The sequence below is a fragment of the Phaenicophaeus curvirostris genome, chromosome 10 (assembly GCF_032191515.1).
Source record: "Phaenicophaeus curvirostris isolate KB17595 chromosome 10, BPBGC_Pcur_1.0, whole genome shotgun sequence".
In the NCBI taxonomy this organism is placed as follows: domain Eukaryota; kingdom Metazoa; phylum Chordata; class Aves; order Cuculiformes; family Cuculidae; genus Phaenicophaeus; species Phaenicophaeus curvirostris.
The window spans coordinates 25,603,031-25,617,717 of NC_091401.1; the positions used below are offsets into that span (position 1 = coordinate 25,603,031).

The window sequence follows — 14,687 nt, forward strand, 5'->3', positions numbered from 1 at the left end:
CCAGAAGTTCTAGATGATGCAAAGAGTGAAAGGTTTTTCTGTTACCGATTTTCATGCTCGTTGTTGTTTATTTATGAAAAAAAAGCAATATAATATTGCAGGGCTAAATTGTTGTAAACCACTTTTTTCCATTGCACCCTGTGGACAGCATTGACCCTCGTGCAGAGAGTAGGAGAGAGGATTTGCCTAAGACTCAATTGCGTTGCTGCTTGTGCAGAGTAGTGACCTTTGAACAATTGCACTTCGCAAGTGGAAGGTCAGAGGCTGATTACTCTGAACACTGCTGCAAAGAGCCTTTTGTGCTTTTGAGAGCAAAGCAAGGATATGGAATTAACTTCTCTGAGATTATCCATTCTGCTGGGAAATATGGTTTTGAGGTAAAGTTTATAGAGGATAGGAAAACTCACAAGTGCTTATGGGAAAGGAGGAGTCTAATGTTTCTATCAGTTGTGTTCTTTTAAATTACCCACAAGAAGAGTTTAGTATTTCAAAAGTTCTTTTTTACTTTTCCTAGGAGAAACCATAGCACAGACAACAATGAACATCAATCCTCAACAAACACGCTTCCCTGATTTCCTCGATTGTCTTCCAGGAACAAATGTTGACCTTGGGACTCTAGAGTCAGAAGACTTGATCCCTATTCTCAACGATGTGGAGTCAGTACTTAACAAAAACGAGCCCTTCCTTACCTGGCTGTAATCGTTCAATGCTGATTCAGCTGTTGCTGAATACAGTTCAACATTTCTTTTTCTTCTTGAGATGGAGGTACAACCTCTGCAAATCCTCAAGAGATAACGACTTACTGCCTTAATGACTTTCATTGCATCATCTTTATGGTCAGTTTAATCTCTGCCTGGATTTGATTGACACTAACTTAAATATAGAATACCTATATATAAAAATACATATAGGCATATATATTTCTTCTTCTATAAGAGAAAGCACACTACTTTACACTTTTGTACTCTTCTTTACCTTTTCAGACCAGGCAGAACCATTTTGCTTGAGGGACAGGAGGTGGGTGGTGGTTGTGCCTGTCCCTGACTGATCTCCTGGGCATCAATTACCATCACAAACCCTTTGTGAATCACAAACACTAACTCCTAGATTACTTGGTTTAAAAAATGTGCATGCCCAGCATCGGGCCAGGAGAGCAGTTTTATTATTCCGTTTATGACAATAGTATCAGAAGCCTTTTTTTCAACTTACTTAAGCTTTAAAAATCTTCATTCTTGTTAGAACTGTGCTGTATGGAGTGTAGATTAAATCTGATCCATGTCAGCCACAATATTTCTCATGATGGATTTGTAAAGGCACAAACAGTGCTATTGAAGCTTCTTTTTTTTCAGTATATTACTGTATAGTTGTTGGAAAATAAGGTCTTCCAATCTGAAAGTACCAGAATTGTTTAGCAACATTTTTAAACTACAGTACTGTTGCAAAATAAACCAGCCTGGTACTGACTGCTGCCTTGGAAAAATGTATTATAAACAAGCATTTTTTTAAAAAAATCTTAGATTTTGATGTTATATTAAGCACTACAATTTTGTAACTTAATACGTGAACAAATGATTTTTTATACATATAAAATCTATGGCGAAAAATGCAAAAACATGCTTTTCAAATCAGGTCTGAAAAATATGGCACAACTTGTTAATGTCATGTAGTGGGGAAAAAAATCGCTTATAGTGTTTTCAATCACATTTTTAACTGACAATGTCAAAATACATGTAGTTGTATACATGGAAATGGTGGTAACTTTATCAGGGCGATGCTGAAGCAGCATTGTAATTGTCTGGTAAAGCTGCTTCTTTCTTAAGTCTTTCACTGATTGTAGTGGGTGTGCAGGACACGGGGCGTGTTCTGTGTTTTTCTACCTATTGTGTATCCTACAGATACTTCTTTTTTATCAGAGGTTTGGGACTGAGAAAGCATCAAGGACATTAAGCTTGCAGTTCCCCTGAAATGCAAATGAAGTCCTAAAATTCTTAAATATTTTGAAATTATATTATTTATAATCTATGAGTTTAAGCTTTTTATATTGAAAAAAAATGTGTCTTTTTATGAAAGGCAGAAAAACTTTTCTCTAAGCTTAATCCAGGCTGTGTAGAGAGAGGAAGAGATGTAGCACTCGGTGTAAACGTGTGTTTGCTGGCTCTGATGACACTTAACAAGATCGTACCGGTGCACTGGAATATCAATCACTAAAGACTTTTCTCCATCTGGTTGGGTGAAGGTAGGTGAAAAGGTCGGAGAGAAAGTGGTGGGAATATGGAGTAGGTTTGGAAGACAAATGTAGCTCCTTGCCGGAAAGGGTGGCTGCAGATAGGGATACACAGAAATGAATCACCAGTGTTCAGTAAAGAACATAAGAATAGAAATGAATGCAATAAACCACCCTGTCGGTGCTGAACTACTGGGTGTGTGTGGTATCAGGAGATGGAAAATAATAATAAAAAATAAAGCACACGCCCCAAAATATTGAAAAAAAAAAAAGATGGAAGGCAAAGACCTGCAGTCTTGAAGTTTTATTACATAGGGAAAAGGAGCTCTTATGTTTTGGTTTGGTTTAATAGCAAATGAGATGTGACTGCGGAGTTGTGTCTGAACAGAATTTAATTGCTGAATGGGCATTGTGTTTCTTTTATGCTTTTGGATGGGTTATTTGTTAGTTTTTTTTAATTATTCTTGCTAGTTCTAATTGTTGAGAGAGCAGAAATCTCATTTCAGCAAACAGGGGACCGGGCAGGGCTGACTGATATAACTGTAATTATGATTAATCTTTCCCATTTAAGGACTTCCTAAATGAAAAACAGATGGTCCTACGGCTTTGTTCTTTAGGATGAGAACTGGAGGTTCTTTGGCATCTGATTGTGATGCCGACTGGTAAGACCAGCTCCTCAGCACTGGTGCTAGAACCGTCGGCTGCAGAGCCGAGCGCTGGGGTGACCCGGTCGATACTGCTCATCGTTAGATTCTGTTTAGAAAAATACAGTTAGTTTATTTGCTGATGAGTCTGTACTATAGTAAATTTAAGTTTCGTCATAATAAAAGGGCTGATCAGGTTCTCAGCTGGCGTGGATTAGCTAAGCTGTGCTGACTTCTCTTCGCCTACCATGATGTTTAGCAGAATTGTGAAGCTACAAACATGACTCCTCTTTCATTGATGTTTCAGGTGGTTAAGTGTCTTGGTTCAAAGACCCTAGAGAGATAAAAACCCCCAGAAACTGTGTTTCCATATTACTTGAGTAATAAACCAGCAGCAGATTTGGAGGAGGGTGCTAATGTGAAATACTTCCAGTGCCAAACAACTGCCAGACTCTTTGGTTAGATCTTTACTTGGTCATGAATCAAGTCATGGTTAAGTTGAAAGTGATTCTTTATACAATAAGCTGCTCAGTTTTGTCACGAAGAGGACATATCAGTTGTGTGCAGCAACCACAAAATCTATCTTTTAAAGTTCTCTTTTTTTTTTTTTTAAAGTTTCTGGCTTTAAACAGGCAGAACTTTTTAAGTATTCAAAGCATATGTAGTTCTTATGACACTAAATTTATTGTGACACTATTTCACTGTACTGTTTCAGGTTTTGAGCAATTACTTTTACTAAATGTACATTGTCTGCTTGTAGTACAAGTAGAATAAAGGCGCCAGCTGGATGGTGTTGCTGTTGCCCATCACTAAGGGCGGCGTACGTAAGCCTTGGTGATACAGGAGTAGTGGGATGATGTTAATAACAGTTTGTATTCTGGTAATACTGCTGGGACATAATTTGGGGAGGGATTGGGTTTGGCTTTTTGACAACAGATGCTGTTTGGGGGAAGGATTTCAATGGCTTTTAGATACAGAAAAATATAGGTGTTCAAATAAACCTGTTTCCTAATATGCTACATCCATGTATGTGCTAGTACTTTAACTTTTTTATTTACTTTTTTTTCCATTTTGATATATGATGTGTGTGAGCATTTTGTTTTTAATTTCAAATACCTTGCAACAGATTGTATGTATCAAAAGCAATCGGATCAAACTGTTGTATCCAGGGTTTGATTCTGGGTTTTTAATTTCTTTTGTCTTGTACATGAAAAAAAAATATAAATGGACATAAATATTTCAGATGCAGATTGGTTTATTAAATTGTTTCCTTTTTTTTTCCTCTGGAGGATCTTAGTTTGTGCTTCCCAGGGATCCGTATAATGCTGCTTGGAATAAAGGGACAGATGTGCTGTTTGTGTAAAAGGCATACATTTTGAATTAAATGATTAGCACTTAGCACATGAAATGGGTTATTTTGCCATTATGTTTCAGTTTATTAGTCATTATAGCTGTAAGTGATGGTTACAGCTTCACTCACAAGCACACACCTGAAATAACAACAAAAATGGTTTTAAACGGGAAGGAAATATAAGGCTTTTAGAAACATATATAAAAAATAGAAAGTTCTTAAATTGCAGTGGGATAACCGTAAGCGTTTGCCGTTGTTTGCCTGGTTGCTGGTTACACCATGGGTGGCGTAGAAGCCGTGACGAGGGAATTAAAATTGGACTGAGGCAATGAGCATTCAAGACTAGATTAGAAAGCATCCTTCCCTCCTGGCTGAGTGATGTCTGCTACTTCCTAAGTTTAGAAACAAACCTTTCGCAAAGGGTTGAGGGTTTGATAGTGCATCGTTCCCCGACGACGTGGTTAATGTGTCTGCTCGTTGCAGCCTGTGCATTGGAGACAGACAATAAAGAGTTCCAACTGTGCACAGCTGAGCCGTGCGGGGCACCAGTTGTGCCAGCCCGAAGCTGAATTGCGTGGGGTCAAAGTCACAGGTGCCCGCTCCACATCTTGTCATCTGCGTTGTGGAATAACCCGTGAGTTTCTGTCTGTGTAAACACAGCTGAGATGATGCCGTGCGACGGCAAAATTGCTGTGCTCGCAGCACCTCAGTAAACCAGTCACCCAGCAGCTGGTTTTCATGGGTGAATAATGATATTTCAGGTAACATATATATCTCTGAAGTTTTACAAATCATAGAATCATAGAATAACCAGGTTGGAAGAGACCCACCAGATCATTGAGTCCAACCATTCCTATCAAATCATCGAGTCCAACCATTCCTATCAAATGCTACTATACTTTCCCCTCAGGCTACTAGGATGTCTGTGTCTGTGTTACAGCTGATATTTGTGTGCACTGCAACTGAGAGCGGTGTTCCAGTTGGTCAGGACTACTGAGATCAGGTTCTACATTTTCAGTTCTCCCTGTTTGTGCTTCTTCTCTTGGCCATCACCTTTCTGTGGAAAAACATTTTCACAGAAAGGGTCGTTGGTCCCTGGCAGAGGCTGCCCAGGGAGGCGGTTGAGTCCCCTTCCCTGGAGGGGTTTAAGGGACGGGTGGACGAGGCGCTGAGGGACACGGTTTAGTGATTGATGGGAATGGTTGGACTCGATGATCTGGTGGGTCTCTTCCAACCTGGTTATTCTATGTTTCTATGATTCTCTCTTTTTACCTTTGACTCCTTTCCCAAGAGTACCACTGGCCCATGTTACCTTTCACTATTAAAAGAACCTGTGATTAGTCTCTGTCCTTGATTTTACTGGACACTTTGCTCAGTAAAAACACGGAGAGCCATCTCCAGGTGCTGCAGAGCTGACACTGGTGTGTGCCAAGTGTGATTCTCTGGAAATTAAATGCTTGGGGAGAGCCTCAGATGTTAATCATAACTGAATGGATCGGGGAACACTCTTATTTAAATTGCTAAATCAACTGAGAGGCTGGTTTCAGTTCATTTGTGCTTGTTGAACACACCCAAGGCCAAGGTGCAAATGCAGCTCAGATCGATGAAACGTGTGTGCCGTGTCTCATTATCTGCTATATCTCAGTTTGTGTTAGGAAATCACCGTGTAGCTGGGCAGCTTCGAAGCATTGACTGATGAGGCACCCGTTGTTTTTAATTGTATTTTTTCATCCCACATCTCCCACAAAGATTCATGCATTCTGTTTATTAATTTATCAAAACTGTACCCTAGGCAGCTCCCCGTCCTGTCGTTGAACGCTGATGAGAAACATTCCATATTCCCAAAGGCTTCATATAAATAAACCAAGACAAGTGGGAGATGAGGTGGAGGACAGCTGCTAACCCCAGATGAAAGAATAGATGTGAGATGGTTGCATCAGTGGGTGGTGGAATGAAGGGTCCCCTCAAACTGCCCAGCAATGCGGTAGAACAGATGGGAGAGGCAGCTGTTTCTAAAGAGGGGGCTTATAATTTCTTTTATTATCTTGCACGCTGTGTCACTGCTTTGCTTTTATTAATGTAACTCTTGATACCTAGATCAAGCTATTTAACATTTTTTGCATATTGCTCACCGGCTTTTGGTGCTTCTGAATGCTTTGAGTTCTTCAATGTACTTCAAATGCATTTTCTGAAAGAACGCAGAATTGTTATTTCAGTCAGAAAATTTTAAAGAGGAGATGTAGCACATAGATTTATGAACTAGAAGTCTTTAGACATCCAGTCTGGCAAGTTGGTCTGTGAAAATTTGGTTTGGGTATTTCTAAAGAAGCAGATCAGTTAAACAGAATCCCTCAAACTTCTCCAATCTCTCTTATTTCCTCCTGGATTTCTGTGGTGTCTGAGATGGCTCCTAACGCCTCAGACCAGGGATTTACGGCGTTTTCACCTGTCCTTTGGCCCTCTCCCTCCCGGCTGAACTCACCCGCCTGACAGGCACAGTCAGGAAAAGAGACCTCACCCTGAGATTCATTGATCTGTTTTTGTAACAGAGACTCTCTTTACAGAGAACATTTTAATCACAGCAGTTCTGGAGGAGAGAAGTCCTCACTTTTCCACGTAACGTAAACGTGGACTTGAAAGAAGTTAGACTTGTGATACAAAAATAAATTACAAAAATAAATAGGAATGTGAGAGTTTTATTTCACTTATTTTATTCCATGACAAGGGCTTTTGAGAAGGCTGGAAAGGGAGTCAGGGCTTCATAACATTAGTGGGGGGAAGTGCCCTTCATTCTCATCTTCTTAGCCAGAGACGATGCATCTGAGGGCTGCTTTGTGGAACGGGTGCAAGAGGGAGCCTCCCAAGATAAGGAGGGTTGTCTGCAATACTCCTTTAGACGGTTCCGTCACCCTGGAAGAATGAAAACATGGAGGTAATTTCATAGAATCATTGAATAGTTTGGGTTGGAAGGGACCTTAAAGGTCATCCAGTTCCAACCACCTGCCACTGGATCAGGGACTCCAACCCCATCCAACCTGGCCTTGAACCCCTCCAGGGATGGGGCAGCCACAACTTCCCTGGGAAACCTGTTCCAGTGCCTCACTACTCTCATTGTGAAGAAATTCCTCCTTACGTCTAGTCTCAATCTGCCCCTCTCCAGTTTATCCCCATTGCCCCTCGTCCTATCACTACAATCCTTTGTAAAAAATCCCTCCCCAGCTTTATAGTAAGCTTTCTTGTAATTTAGTGGCTGCTATTTCTGACTTTTAAAGGTTTTTATTATTTCCCAGTAGGCGTGGGAATCTGTCAAATAACCATCAATATGAACTGAGATCGTATTTTCAGTGCCTTGGCCATTCTGTAAGGTCTCAGCCGTACCTCAGGAAACATAATCATGGCACTGAACAAAGGCTGGGTTAGTTTTCCCGACTCTCAGCTATCTCAGTGGATACGTAGTGACCATCTAGACACAAAACAATGAAAGGAAACCCTCGGTTGCTCACCCCACAACACCCGCAGCATTTGCAGTCCCCGCAGATTGTTCCGAAGAGGCCGTTGACCACTTGAATGCCGCAGAGCACCACTTGGATCCCACTCATGATGAGCAGCAAGGAGAAGAGAGTCAGGTTCCACGGGACAATGTTTTCAGGTGACTGACACGTGTCCCACAGTGTGTGGTTGGAGAGGTAATCCCTGGAGGAGAAAAGAAGAGTTTGAAGAAGATGACATTAGCTTGCAGAGAGGGGCTCTGTGCTGGCTGACAAGTTGTCGCTGTTGTGATGCTTTGGTAGCTTCAGGACTGCGAGAAAGAATTCCTGTTATCACACTGCTGCTACATATCTAGAATGCGATTTCCTTTGAATTTCTAGATCAGTTGAAACGACTGATTAGAAAAGACAAAGCTTCAGACGGGAACAATTGGAGGTGAGTGAGTGTGAGGTATAACTGAACATTTTCTGATATTTTGGGTAGGAGAGATCTTACAAACACCGAGCAGGTGTTTGTCCATGCCAGTGTCTTCTGTTGAAGGAATTTTTGCTGCTGATGTTTTGGTTCTTTGCTGAATCATAGAATCATCATAGAATCATCATAGAATCATAGAATCACCAGGTTGGAAGAGACCCACTGGATCACCGAGTCCAACCATTCCCATCAGTCACTAATCCATGTCCCTCAGCACCTTGTCCACCCGTCCCTTAAACCCCTCCAGGGAAGGTGACTCAACCCCCTCCCTGGGCAGCCTCTACCAGTGCCCAATGACCCTTTCTGTGAAATATTTTTTCCTGAATGAAGCGGTGCCTACGTCTGGCAGCATGTGAGACACCACAGAGGTTCCCCTGCAGGGTCTCCTTGGGATTGGGCACCTTCTGTAGCTCCTTCTTGGCTGAAACCTGAGCATGGGGTGGGTGTATGTGTGACTTGGGGGGGGGGTGTCTACACCTAAATATTTGCCTTGATATATTCTATTACATATAATGAAAACAAAACACGTGCGTTATCAAAACACAATAAAAGATGGATGGACTTGATTTTCCTATCAAAACTTCACATGCTAGAGGACCGGTCACCTCCTGCCCACTGAGGAGAACAACCTTTGCTGCTCCAGATGCTTCGTCTAAAGAACAGCAGGATTAGGTAAAAGTATTTTTCATCATTTTTACCTCACATTTTGATTTAATTGTGAACTGCTTAACCGCTCACTGTATTTCCTCTGCATATTCGTAATGCTGCTTTGTTTTCATTCTTGTCAAGCGATTCCTCAACAGCAACTAAAACTGTGTTTGAGACAGAGCCAATTTTTCCATGTTATCCCAGAATCAGACCAAAGCCGTTGGTTTCCTACCCTCTCTGGCCCATAAACAAATCATGTGTAACACACACCACCAAACCTCTTTTTTTTTCTTTTCAACCTGAACTATAGATTCGTGGTGTATTATGCAACGCTGCGAGGTCACTTGACGGCATTAAAGATTCTCAAGTGATAGGGGATTTACTGCACCCCTTGTCGATCTGTCCTGCTCTCCTTGGTAACGCGTCATAACCTTTGTTCTGTTGGACCTTCTGCCCTGAGCAACTGGGTTGCTAGGGCTTCACGTTCCTCACACCAGCTCTCTGGGAGTGATAAATACACCCCACAGCAAAGGTGTTTGAGCTGTGGAGGGTGAGGAACAGACAACTTCCATAGCCAAGGCAAAATGACCCCTTGAGACTAATTATTTGAATACTGTCAGATTTTAATATAGGATGTCACTGCTCTTCATCTGAAGGGGCTACAGGAAAGCTGGGGAGGGACTGTTTACAAAGGCTTGGAGTGATAGGTTGAGGAGCAATGGGGATAAACTGGAGAGGGGCAGATTTAGACTGGATATAAGGAGGAATTTCTTCCCTGTGAGAATGGTGTGGCTGCCCCATCCCTGGAGGGGTTCAAGGCCAGGTTGGATGGGGCTTGGAGCCCCTGATCCAGTGGGAGGTGTCCCTGCCCATGGCAGGGGTGGGACTGGATGGGCTTTGGGGTCCCTTCCAACCCAAACTATTCTATGATTCTATGATCTAGGTGGAATTCATCCCTGTATACTGCTTATCATCCCAAGCATAACCTAGAAAGCTCTGAAGTTTTCTTTATTTGCTCCTTCGAAACTCGGTAGCTTTGATCGTACTCGCTAATTCTCTACATCTGTGCTCTTGTACCCTGTTAAGAGTTGTTGTGCATTGCTGACTATTACAAGATTTTGTGGTTTAGGCAAACTCTAATTCCCACTTTTATACAATTGATTTGGAAGTTAAATCATATCACAAATGTAAAACATGTATAACTTTTTTTTTTCTGATTGTTTTGTCTTACCCATCCTGGAAAGGGTAAGTCCACTCTTTTCCAGTGAAGCATTTAGGGCCTCTGTTTATGGCTACTGCTGACGAAACAAAGCAGTATCCAGCTCCCAGAACTCCAACTGCAGCAAATATTATTGAGGAAAACATCTGATAAAGAGAAAAAACATGTTATTTTTGTTCTTGTTCAAACAACGAAATGCCCCTTATTAATGTGAATGTACATTCCTTCAATTCAGCTCAAATTGTCAAAACAGCCTAATCCTGAACAGCTGAAACACATTCGTTTCCAATTATATAATAAATGTAGCACACATACCAACCCTGGTTTTTGAGAAGCTATAAGAGAATTAGCACCGTTTGCCTGAAGATGAAAGAGGTCAATGTGGACACAGTAGATGGCACTCCTCCCCTTTGGACAGTATTTATCTGATGGACCTTGTTGTTGTTCAAGGTCCTGGATTTCACTGAAGTGAAATCTGTCTCAAGATTATAAGCAGGGCTGAAGTCATCTTGGACCACTCAAGGCATTAAAAACAAAACCCTGCTGTACTCTTTGCAGGTTAGCTTCGGTATCTTTGTCATATTTGGAACAAGTAATTATATTTTTCCTTCCCGAGTCTCCCCCTAAGGTTTCATATTCGTATACTTTATCTCCTCGAAGGTCTTTGCCATCTTTAGCTCTAACAGTGCAACTGGAGTGGATTGGAAAGGATGTCTTTATTGTTCTGCCTTTCCATTACAGCATTTTCACATATACTGACACGTAATTAAATGATGGCTTTAAATTGGAGGGGGGAAGATTTAGATTAGACGTTTGGAAGCAATTCTTCACAATGAGGGTAGCCAGGGAAGTGGTGGCTGCCCCATCCCTGGAGGTGTTGAAGGCCAGGTTGGATGGGGATTTGAACAGCCTGGTCCAGGGGGAGGTATCCCTGCCCATGGCAGGGGTGGTGGAATTAGATGATTTTAAGTTCCCTTCCAACCCAGACCATTCTATGATAATCCAAAAACTAATACCCTGCTTGAATTTTGAATTACATGTAGCCATAATGGTTTGTACGTAGAAGTACTGTATTTTTTTGATTAAAATTATATAAGTGGAGGGGGAAAAACTGTGTATGTTCAGGTCTGTGAGCTTTTATTCATGAGACTCTTGCTTGGAGTATTGACATGCATTTTTGTGTTGATATATGTGATGGGGCTAACTTAAATGTTATCTTTATGTAATAGACAATGTAATAAGAGACAAGAAAAATTCAGTTCCCAGTCATGCCAGCAGGTCAGAACAAATTCTTTTCCCAGTAAGGCCAGCAGGACTCTTGTAGCACCATCTTGGACGTGGTTTAGTGGCAGATAGGAATGGTTGGACACGATGATCTAAGCTCTTTTCCAACCTAGTGATTCTCTGATTCTATGTACTTGGGACTTGCGACTGCCTTGATACTCCCAGCATCTCAGTGAGCTGCAGTCTAACATGAGTTGGTGAGGTTCTGAGCTGCAGGACGGTGGTCACTGTCTGGACACCCCCTGCAGAAAGGGCTGAGCCTTCCACCGGGACCACCACGCGCTCCGTGCCGCTGCCTTTGCACAGCAGCGAAGCGGTTCTCACTGGGTCCTTGCTGAGCTACTCGTGGTCCTCAAAACTACACTGAGATGTGCCCAGTGCTAACAGAAAATTGACAGTGTGGTGGGGTAATGACAAATATGTGGATCCATTTCCTGCCTCTCGAAGTTCTACCTGCTTTGTGGGGATTGCATGAAGAAAGCATCAAAGAGAGGGGGGTTTAGGGAAGGCTCCTTGTTAACCTCACAGCCATAATTCTTTGCCCTATCTGATTTTTCCTTTTTTTCTTTTTCAATTGAAAACATGTTCCTTTGTAAAAAACAGTTGAATGATCCACTTGAGCCAAACTATTTCTTTGAAAACAACAGACTTTCCTAGTAGAAATGCATCTATTTTTTCTCTAATCTCATTTTTAAACTAAAATGCTTGGAATATTTACTAGTCTCTGAAGGTTTCTACATGAAACTTTTCACTTCCAGTGTGAAAGGAAGCTATAAATTCAAAGCAGAGCCTGATCTACCCAGCTTTAAGCAGGTGGTTGGATTAGGCGACCTCCTGAGGTCTCTTCCAACCTGAAATTTCCTATGAACCTAGTGAGATACTCACAGCCCATCGTGTGGGTCTGCAGTCAGTGGGCAATGTTGTGCTCACCCACCAGATTTTTTTTAAATAATTTTTTTTAAATAATTTTTTTTAAAAAAAAAGTGAAGAGAGAACTGTTCTGCTCTGCAAAACAGAGTGCAGATCTTTCAGAAAATAGTATTAATTGTGATAGCGGCTGTAAGTAACTTGTGATGGCAAAATACAGCGAGGCGGTGCAGATCTGGCACCCGTTATGACATCAAAGGCGTAAAACCAGTAATGCAGCCAGTTTTTTCTACCTTCCAGCTCTCAGGCAATCAGCATCTGTCTGGTCTCAGTGCCTTGAGCAGAACATACATATATATCATATCAGGAATAATTTAGCTTTTCCTTTTTTCCATGATTGCTCTCACTTACCGCAAACCTCTTTCCACAGCTCTCATTCCCACAGCATCCACAGCAATCATTGTTCTTAAGGCCCAAAAATACCAAGGCAGGGAACAACATCTACCAACAACAGAAATACAGTTTGAATTGGGATCAATTCCAGTTACATCTGCTTTTAAATGCAATAGTCCTGTTCCACCCCCCCTTATCACTAAGGTTGCAGCTGGATGATCTTCGAGGTCCCTTCCAACCCAACCCATTCTATGAAAACTGTTGGATGATTTGTTTATCAAAGGAGAATTTGCAGTGTTGGAACCTGCCTTTGAGGTACAGAGGGAATTCAACCATGCAAAGTCGTGGATTGGGCTGGGGGGAAAGGTGGGAATGTCTGAATTTCTATACTCACCGCTACACCAGATCCCAAGATCCCTGCGAAGTACCAAACCTCATCTGTAATGTGTAGATGGTCGTCAACCACTTTTCCTCCAGGGAAAAATAACAAGATGTTAGCGAGGGTGCAGAGCACGGCAAGGGGGAGAAGAGTGGTTCCCAGGCACTTGGCACAGCCTCCCGTGCACATGGTTTTGTAAAGAAATGACAAACGCAGAGGAAAAAAATCTCTCAGTTGTTCTCAGAACTGCTTAAAAAAGGGAGCTTCTCGGAGTGCTTTATGAAATCCAGTTTCTGCTGTGCCTTTAGAGGAGCCGAGCGTGTTGAATGCTCCCTTCGGAGATGTTGCTGTGGTCTATCAGAAGGGCAGCGCGCCGGTTTTATTTATACGTTCGCAGCCGTGATGTCGATTTTCTGAGAGTCCGTAAATGAAATTACGTTCAGTGCAGCCTCATTTTACTATGACAACCAATAACCCCTGTTAATATTTTACTCATGCGGATGAGCCACTTCATTATCTGGGCTCGGGTCAGGGGTAGGTAGCCGCCTTAGTTTCTAGATCATGGTTTTCACAACACACAGTCCTTCACACTACAAAACACTTCTTTGTAAGGACTGACATGAGAGCACGTAACAAATCAGCTGGTGTTAGTAACACTTGTGCGTGACAGAAAATTCTAATGAATTTTATTTTCTTTGGGAAAGTCAAGCAGGTCGAGAATTTCTTCACCATGAGAGTGGGGAGGTGCTGGAAGAGGTTTCCCAGGGAAGCTGTGGCTGCCCCATCCCTGGAGGGGTTCAAGGCCAGGTTGGATGGGGCTTGGAGCCCCTGATCCAGTGGGAGGTGTCCCTGCCCGTGGCAGGGGGTGTGGAACTGGATGATCATTAAGGTCTCTCCCAACCCAAATTATTCTATGATTCTATGATTCATTATTTTGAAGCCCTCAGAAAATGCATCGGTTTGCGACGGGTACTGGATTGCTCTGGAAGCAGGACTTTGCGGCTGGTATCTCTCAATCAAAGCGAATTATCAAAGTTTCAGTGGACTTGCTCCTAATGTTATTTTCTGTTCTCTAAGAATCATGTGTTCCATAAAGCCTAGCACTTCATCTGTGCTGCATGTGGCAGGCAGACTCCAGAGCTCAAGCAGAGCCTCGCAGGCTTAGCATGCAACATGGAATTCAAGGAAATACCTCTTGTGATGCAGGCTCTGCAGCTCTTTCACAGATACTGGATACATTCCTGTTTTGACTTCATATGTTACCCTGCAAAACTTGTGTTAGGCTGATTTTTGCACCAATCTTCCTTCTTAACAAACAGTGATAGATGCAATTCCGTCGCCATACCTGTGTGGACCTGGGAATTCCACCTATTTTGAGATGAACAATTTTCCACTTTGCTCAAAGGGTAAAGCTCAAAAAATTTTCATTCCAATTTGAAATAAGCCTTCTTTTAAAGATGCTTGGGGCTTTGTTTTGATCCCTGTAGTGGATCTCTGCTGAATCCTCAAAGACAGGCATCTCAGAAACATCTACAATTTTACCTTGTACAACCACAAAATCCCATGAAGTACAAATGTATCTCTTTTCCACCCTAGCTGATCTAGAACCACAGTAGAAACCAATCTGGTTCACGTAGAGATTCATTTCACACCTGAATACGCCAGACCCATAGTTCAGTCCTACTCAATTTCTTCCACACAGTTAAGGTGGCCTT

The 14,687-nt window shown here is 42.1% G+C and overlaps 2 protein-coding genes across 2 annotated transcripts in view; one reads left to right on the plus strand and one right to left on the minus strand.

The window, feature by feature from the left end:
- WWTR1 (WW domain containing transcription regulator 1) overlaps window positions 1-4,110 on the plus strand; it is a 53,770-nt gene extending 49,660 nt beyond the window's left edge. The window contains exon 6 of the mRNA XM_069865288.1: window positions 515-4,110. Coding sequence (XP_069721389.1) covers window positions 515-699 — 185 coding nt within the window. The 3' untranslated portion in view covers window positions 700-4,110. The remainder of the gene's footprint in view (window positions 1-514) is intronic.
- A 3,510-nt stretch (window positions 4,111-7,620) lies between these two features.
- On the minus strand, window positions 7,621-13,181 carry TM4SF4 (transmembrane 4 L six family member 4). Its single transcript, XM_069865290.1, has 4 exons — window positions 12,988-13,181; window positions 12,612-12,701; window positions 10,062-10,195; window positions 7,621-7,912 (listed from the first exon to the last, which is right to left on the minus strand). Exons 1-4 carry the CDS (start codon window positions 13,159-13,161, stop codon window positions 7,636-7,638), a joined length of 675 nt encoding a protein of 224 aa, XP_069721391.1. The 5' UTR covers window positions 13,162-13,181; the 3' UTR covers window positions 7,621-7,635.
- Between the last annotated feature and the right edge of the window lie 1,506 nt (window positions 13,182-14,687).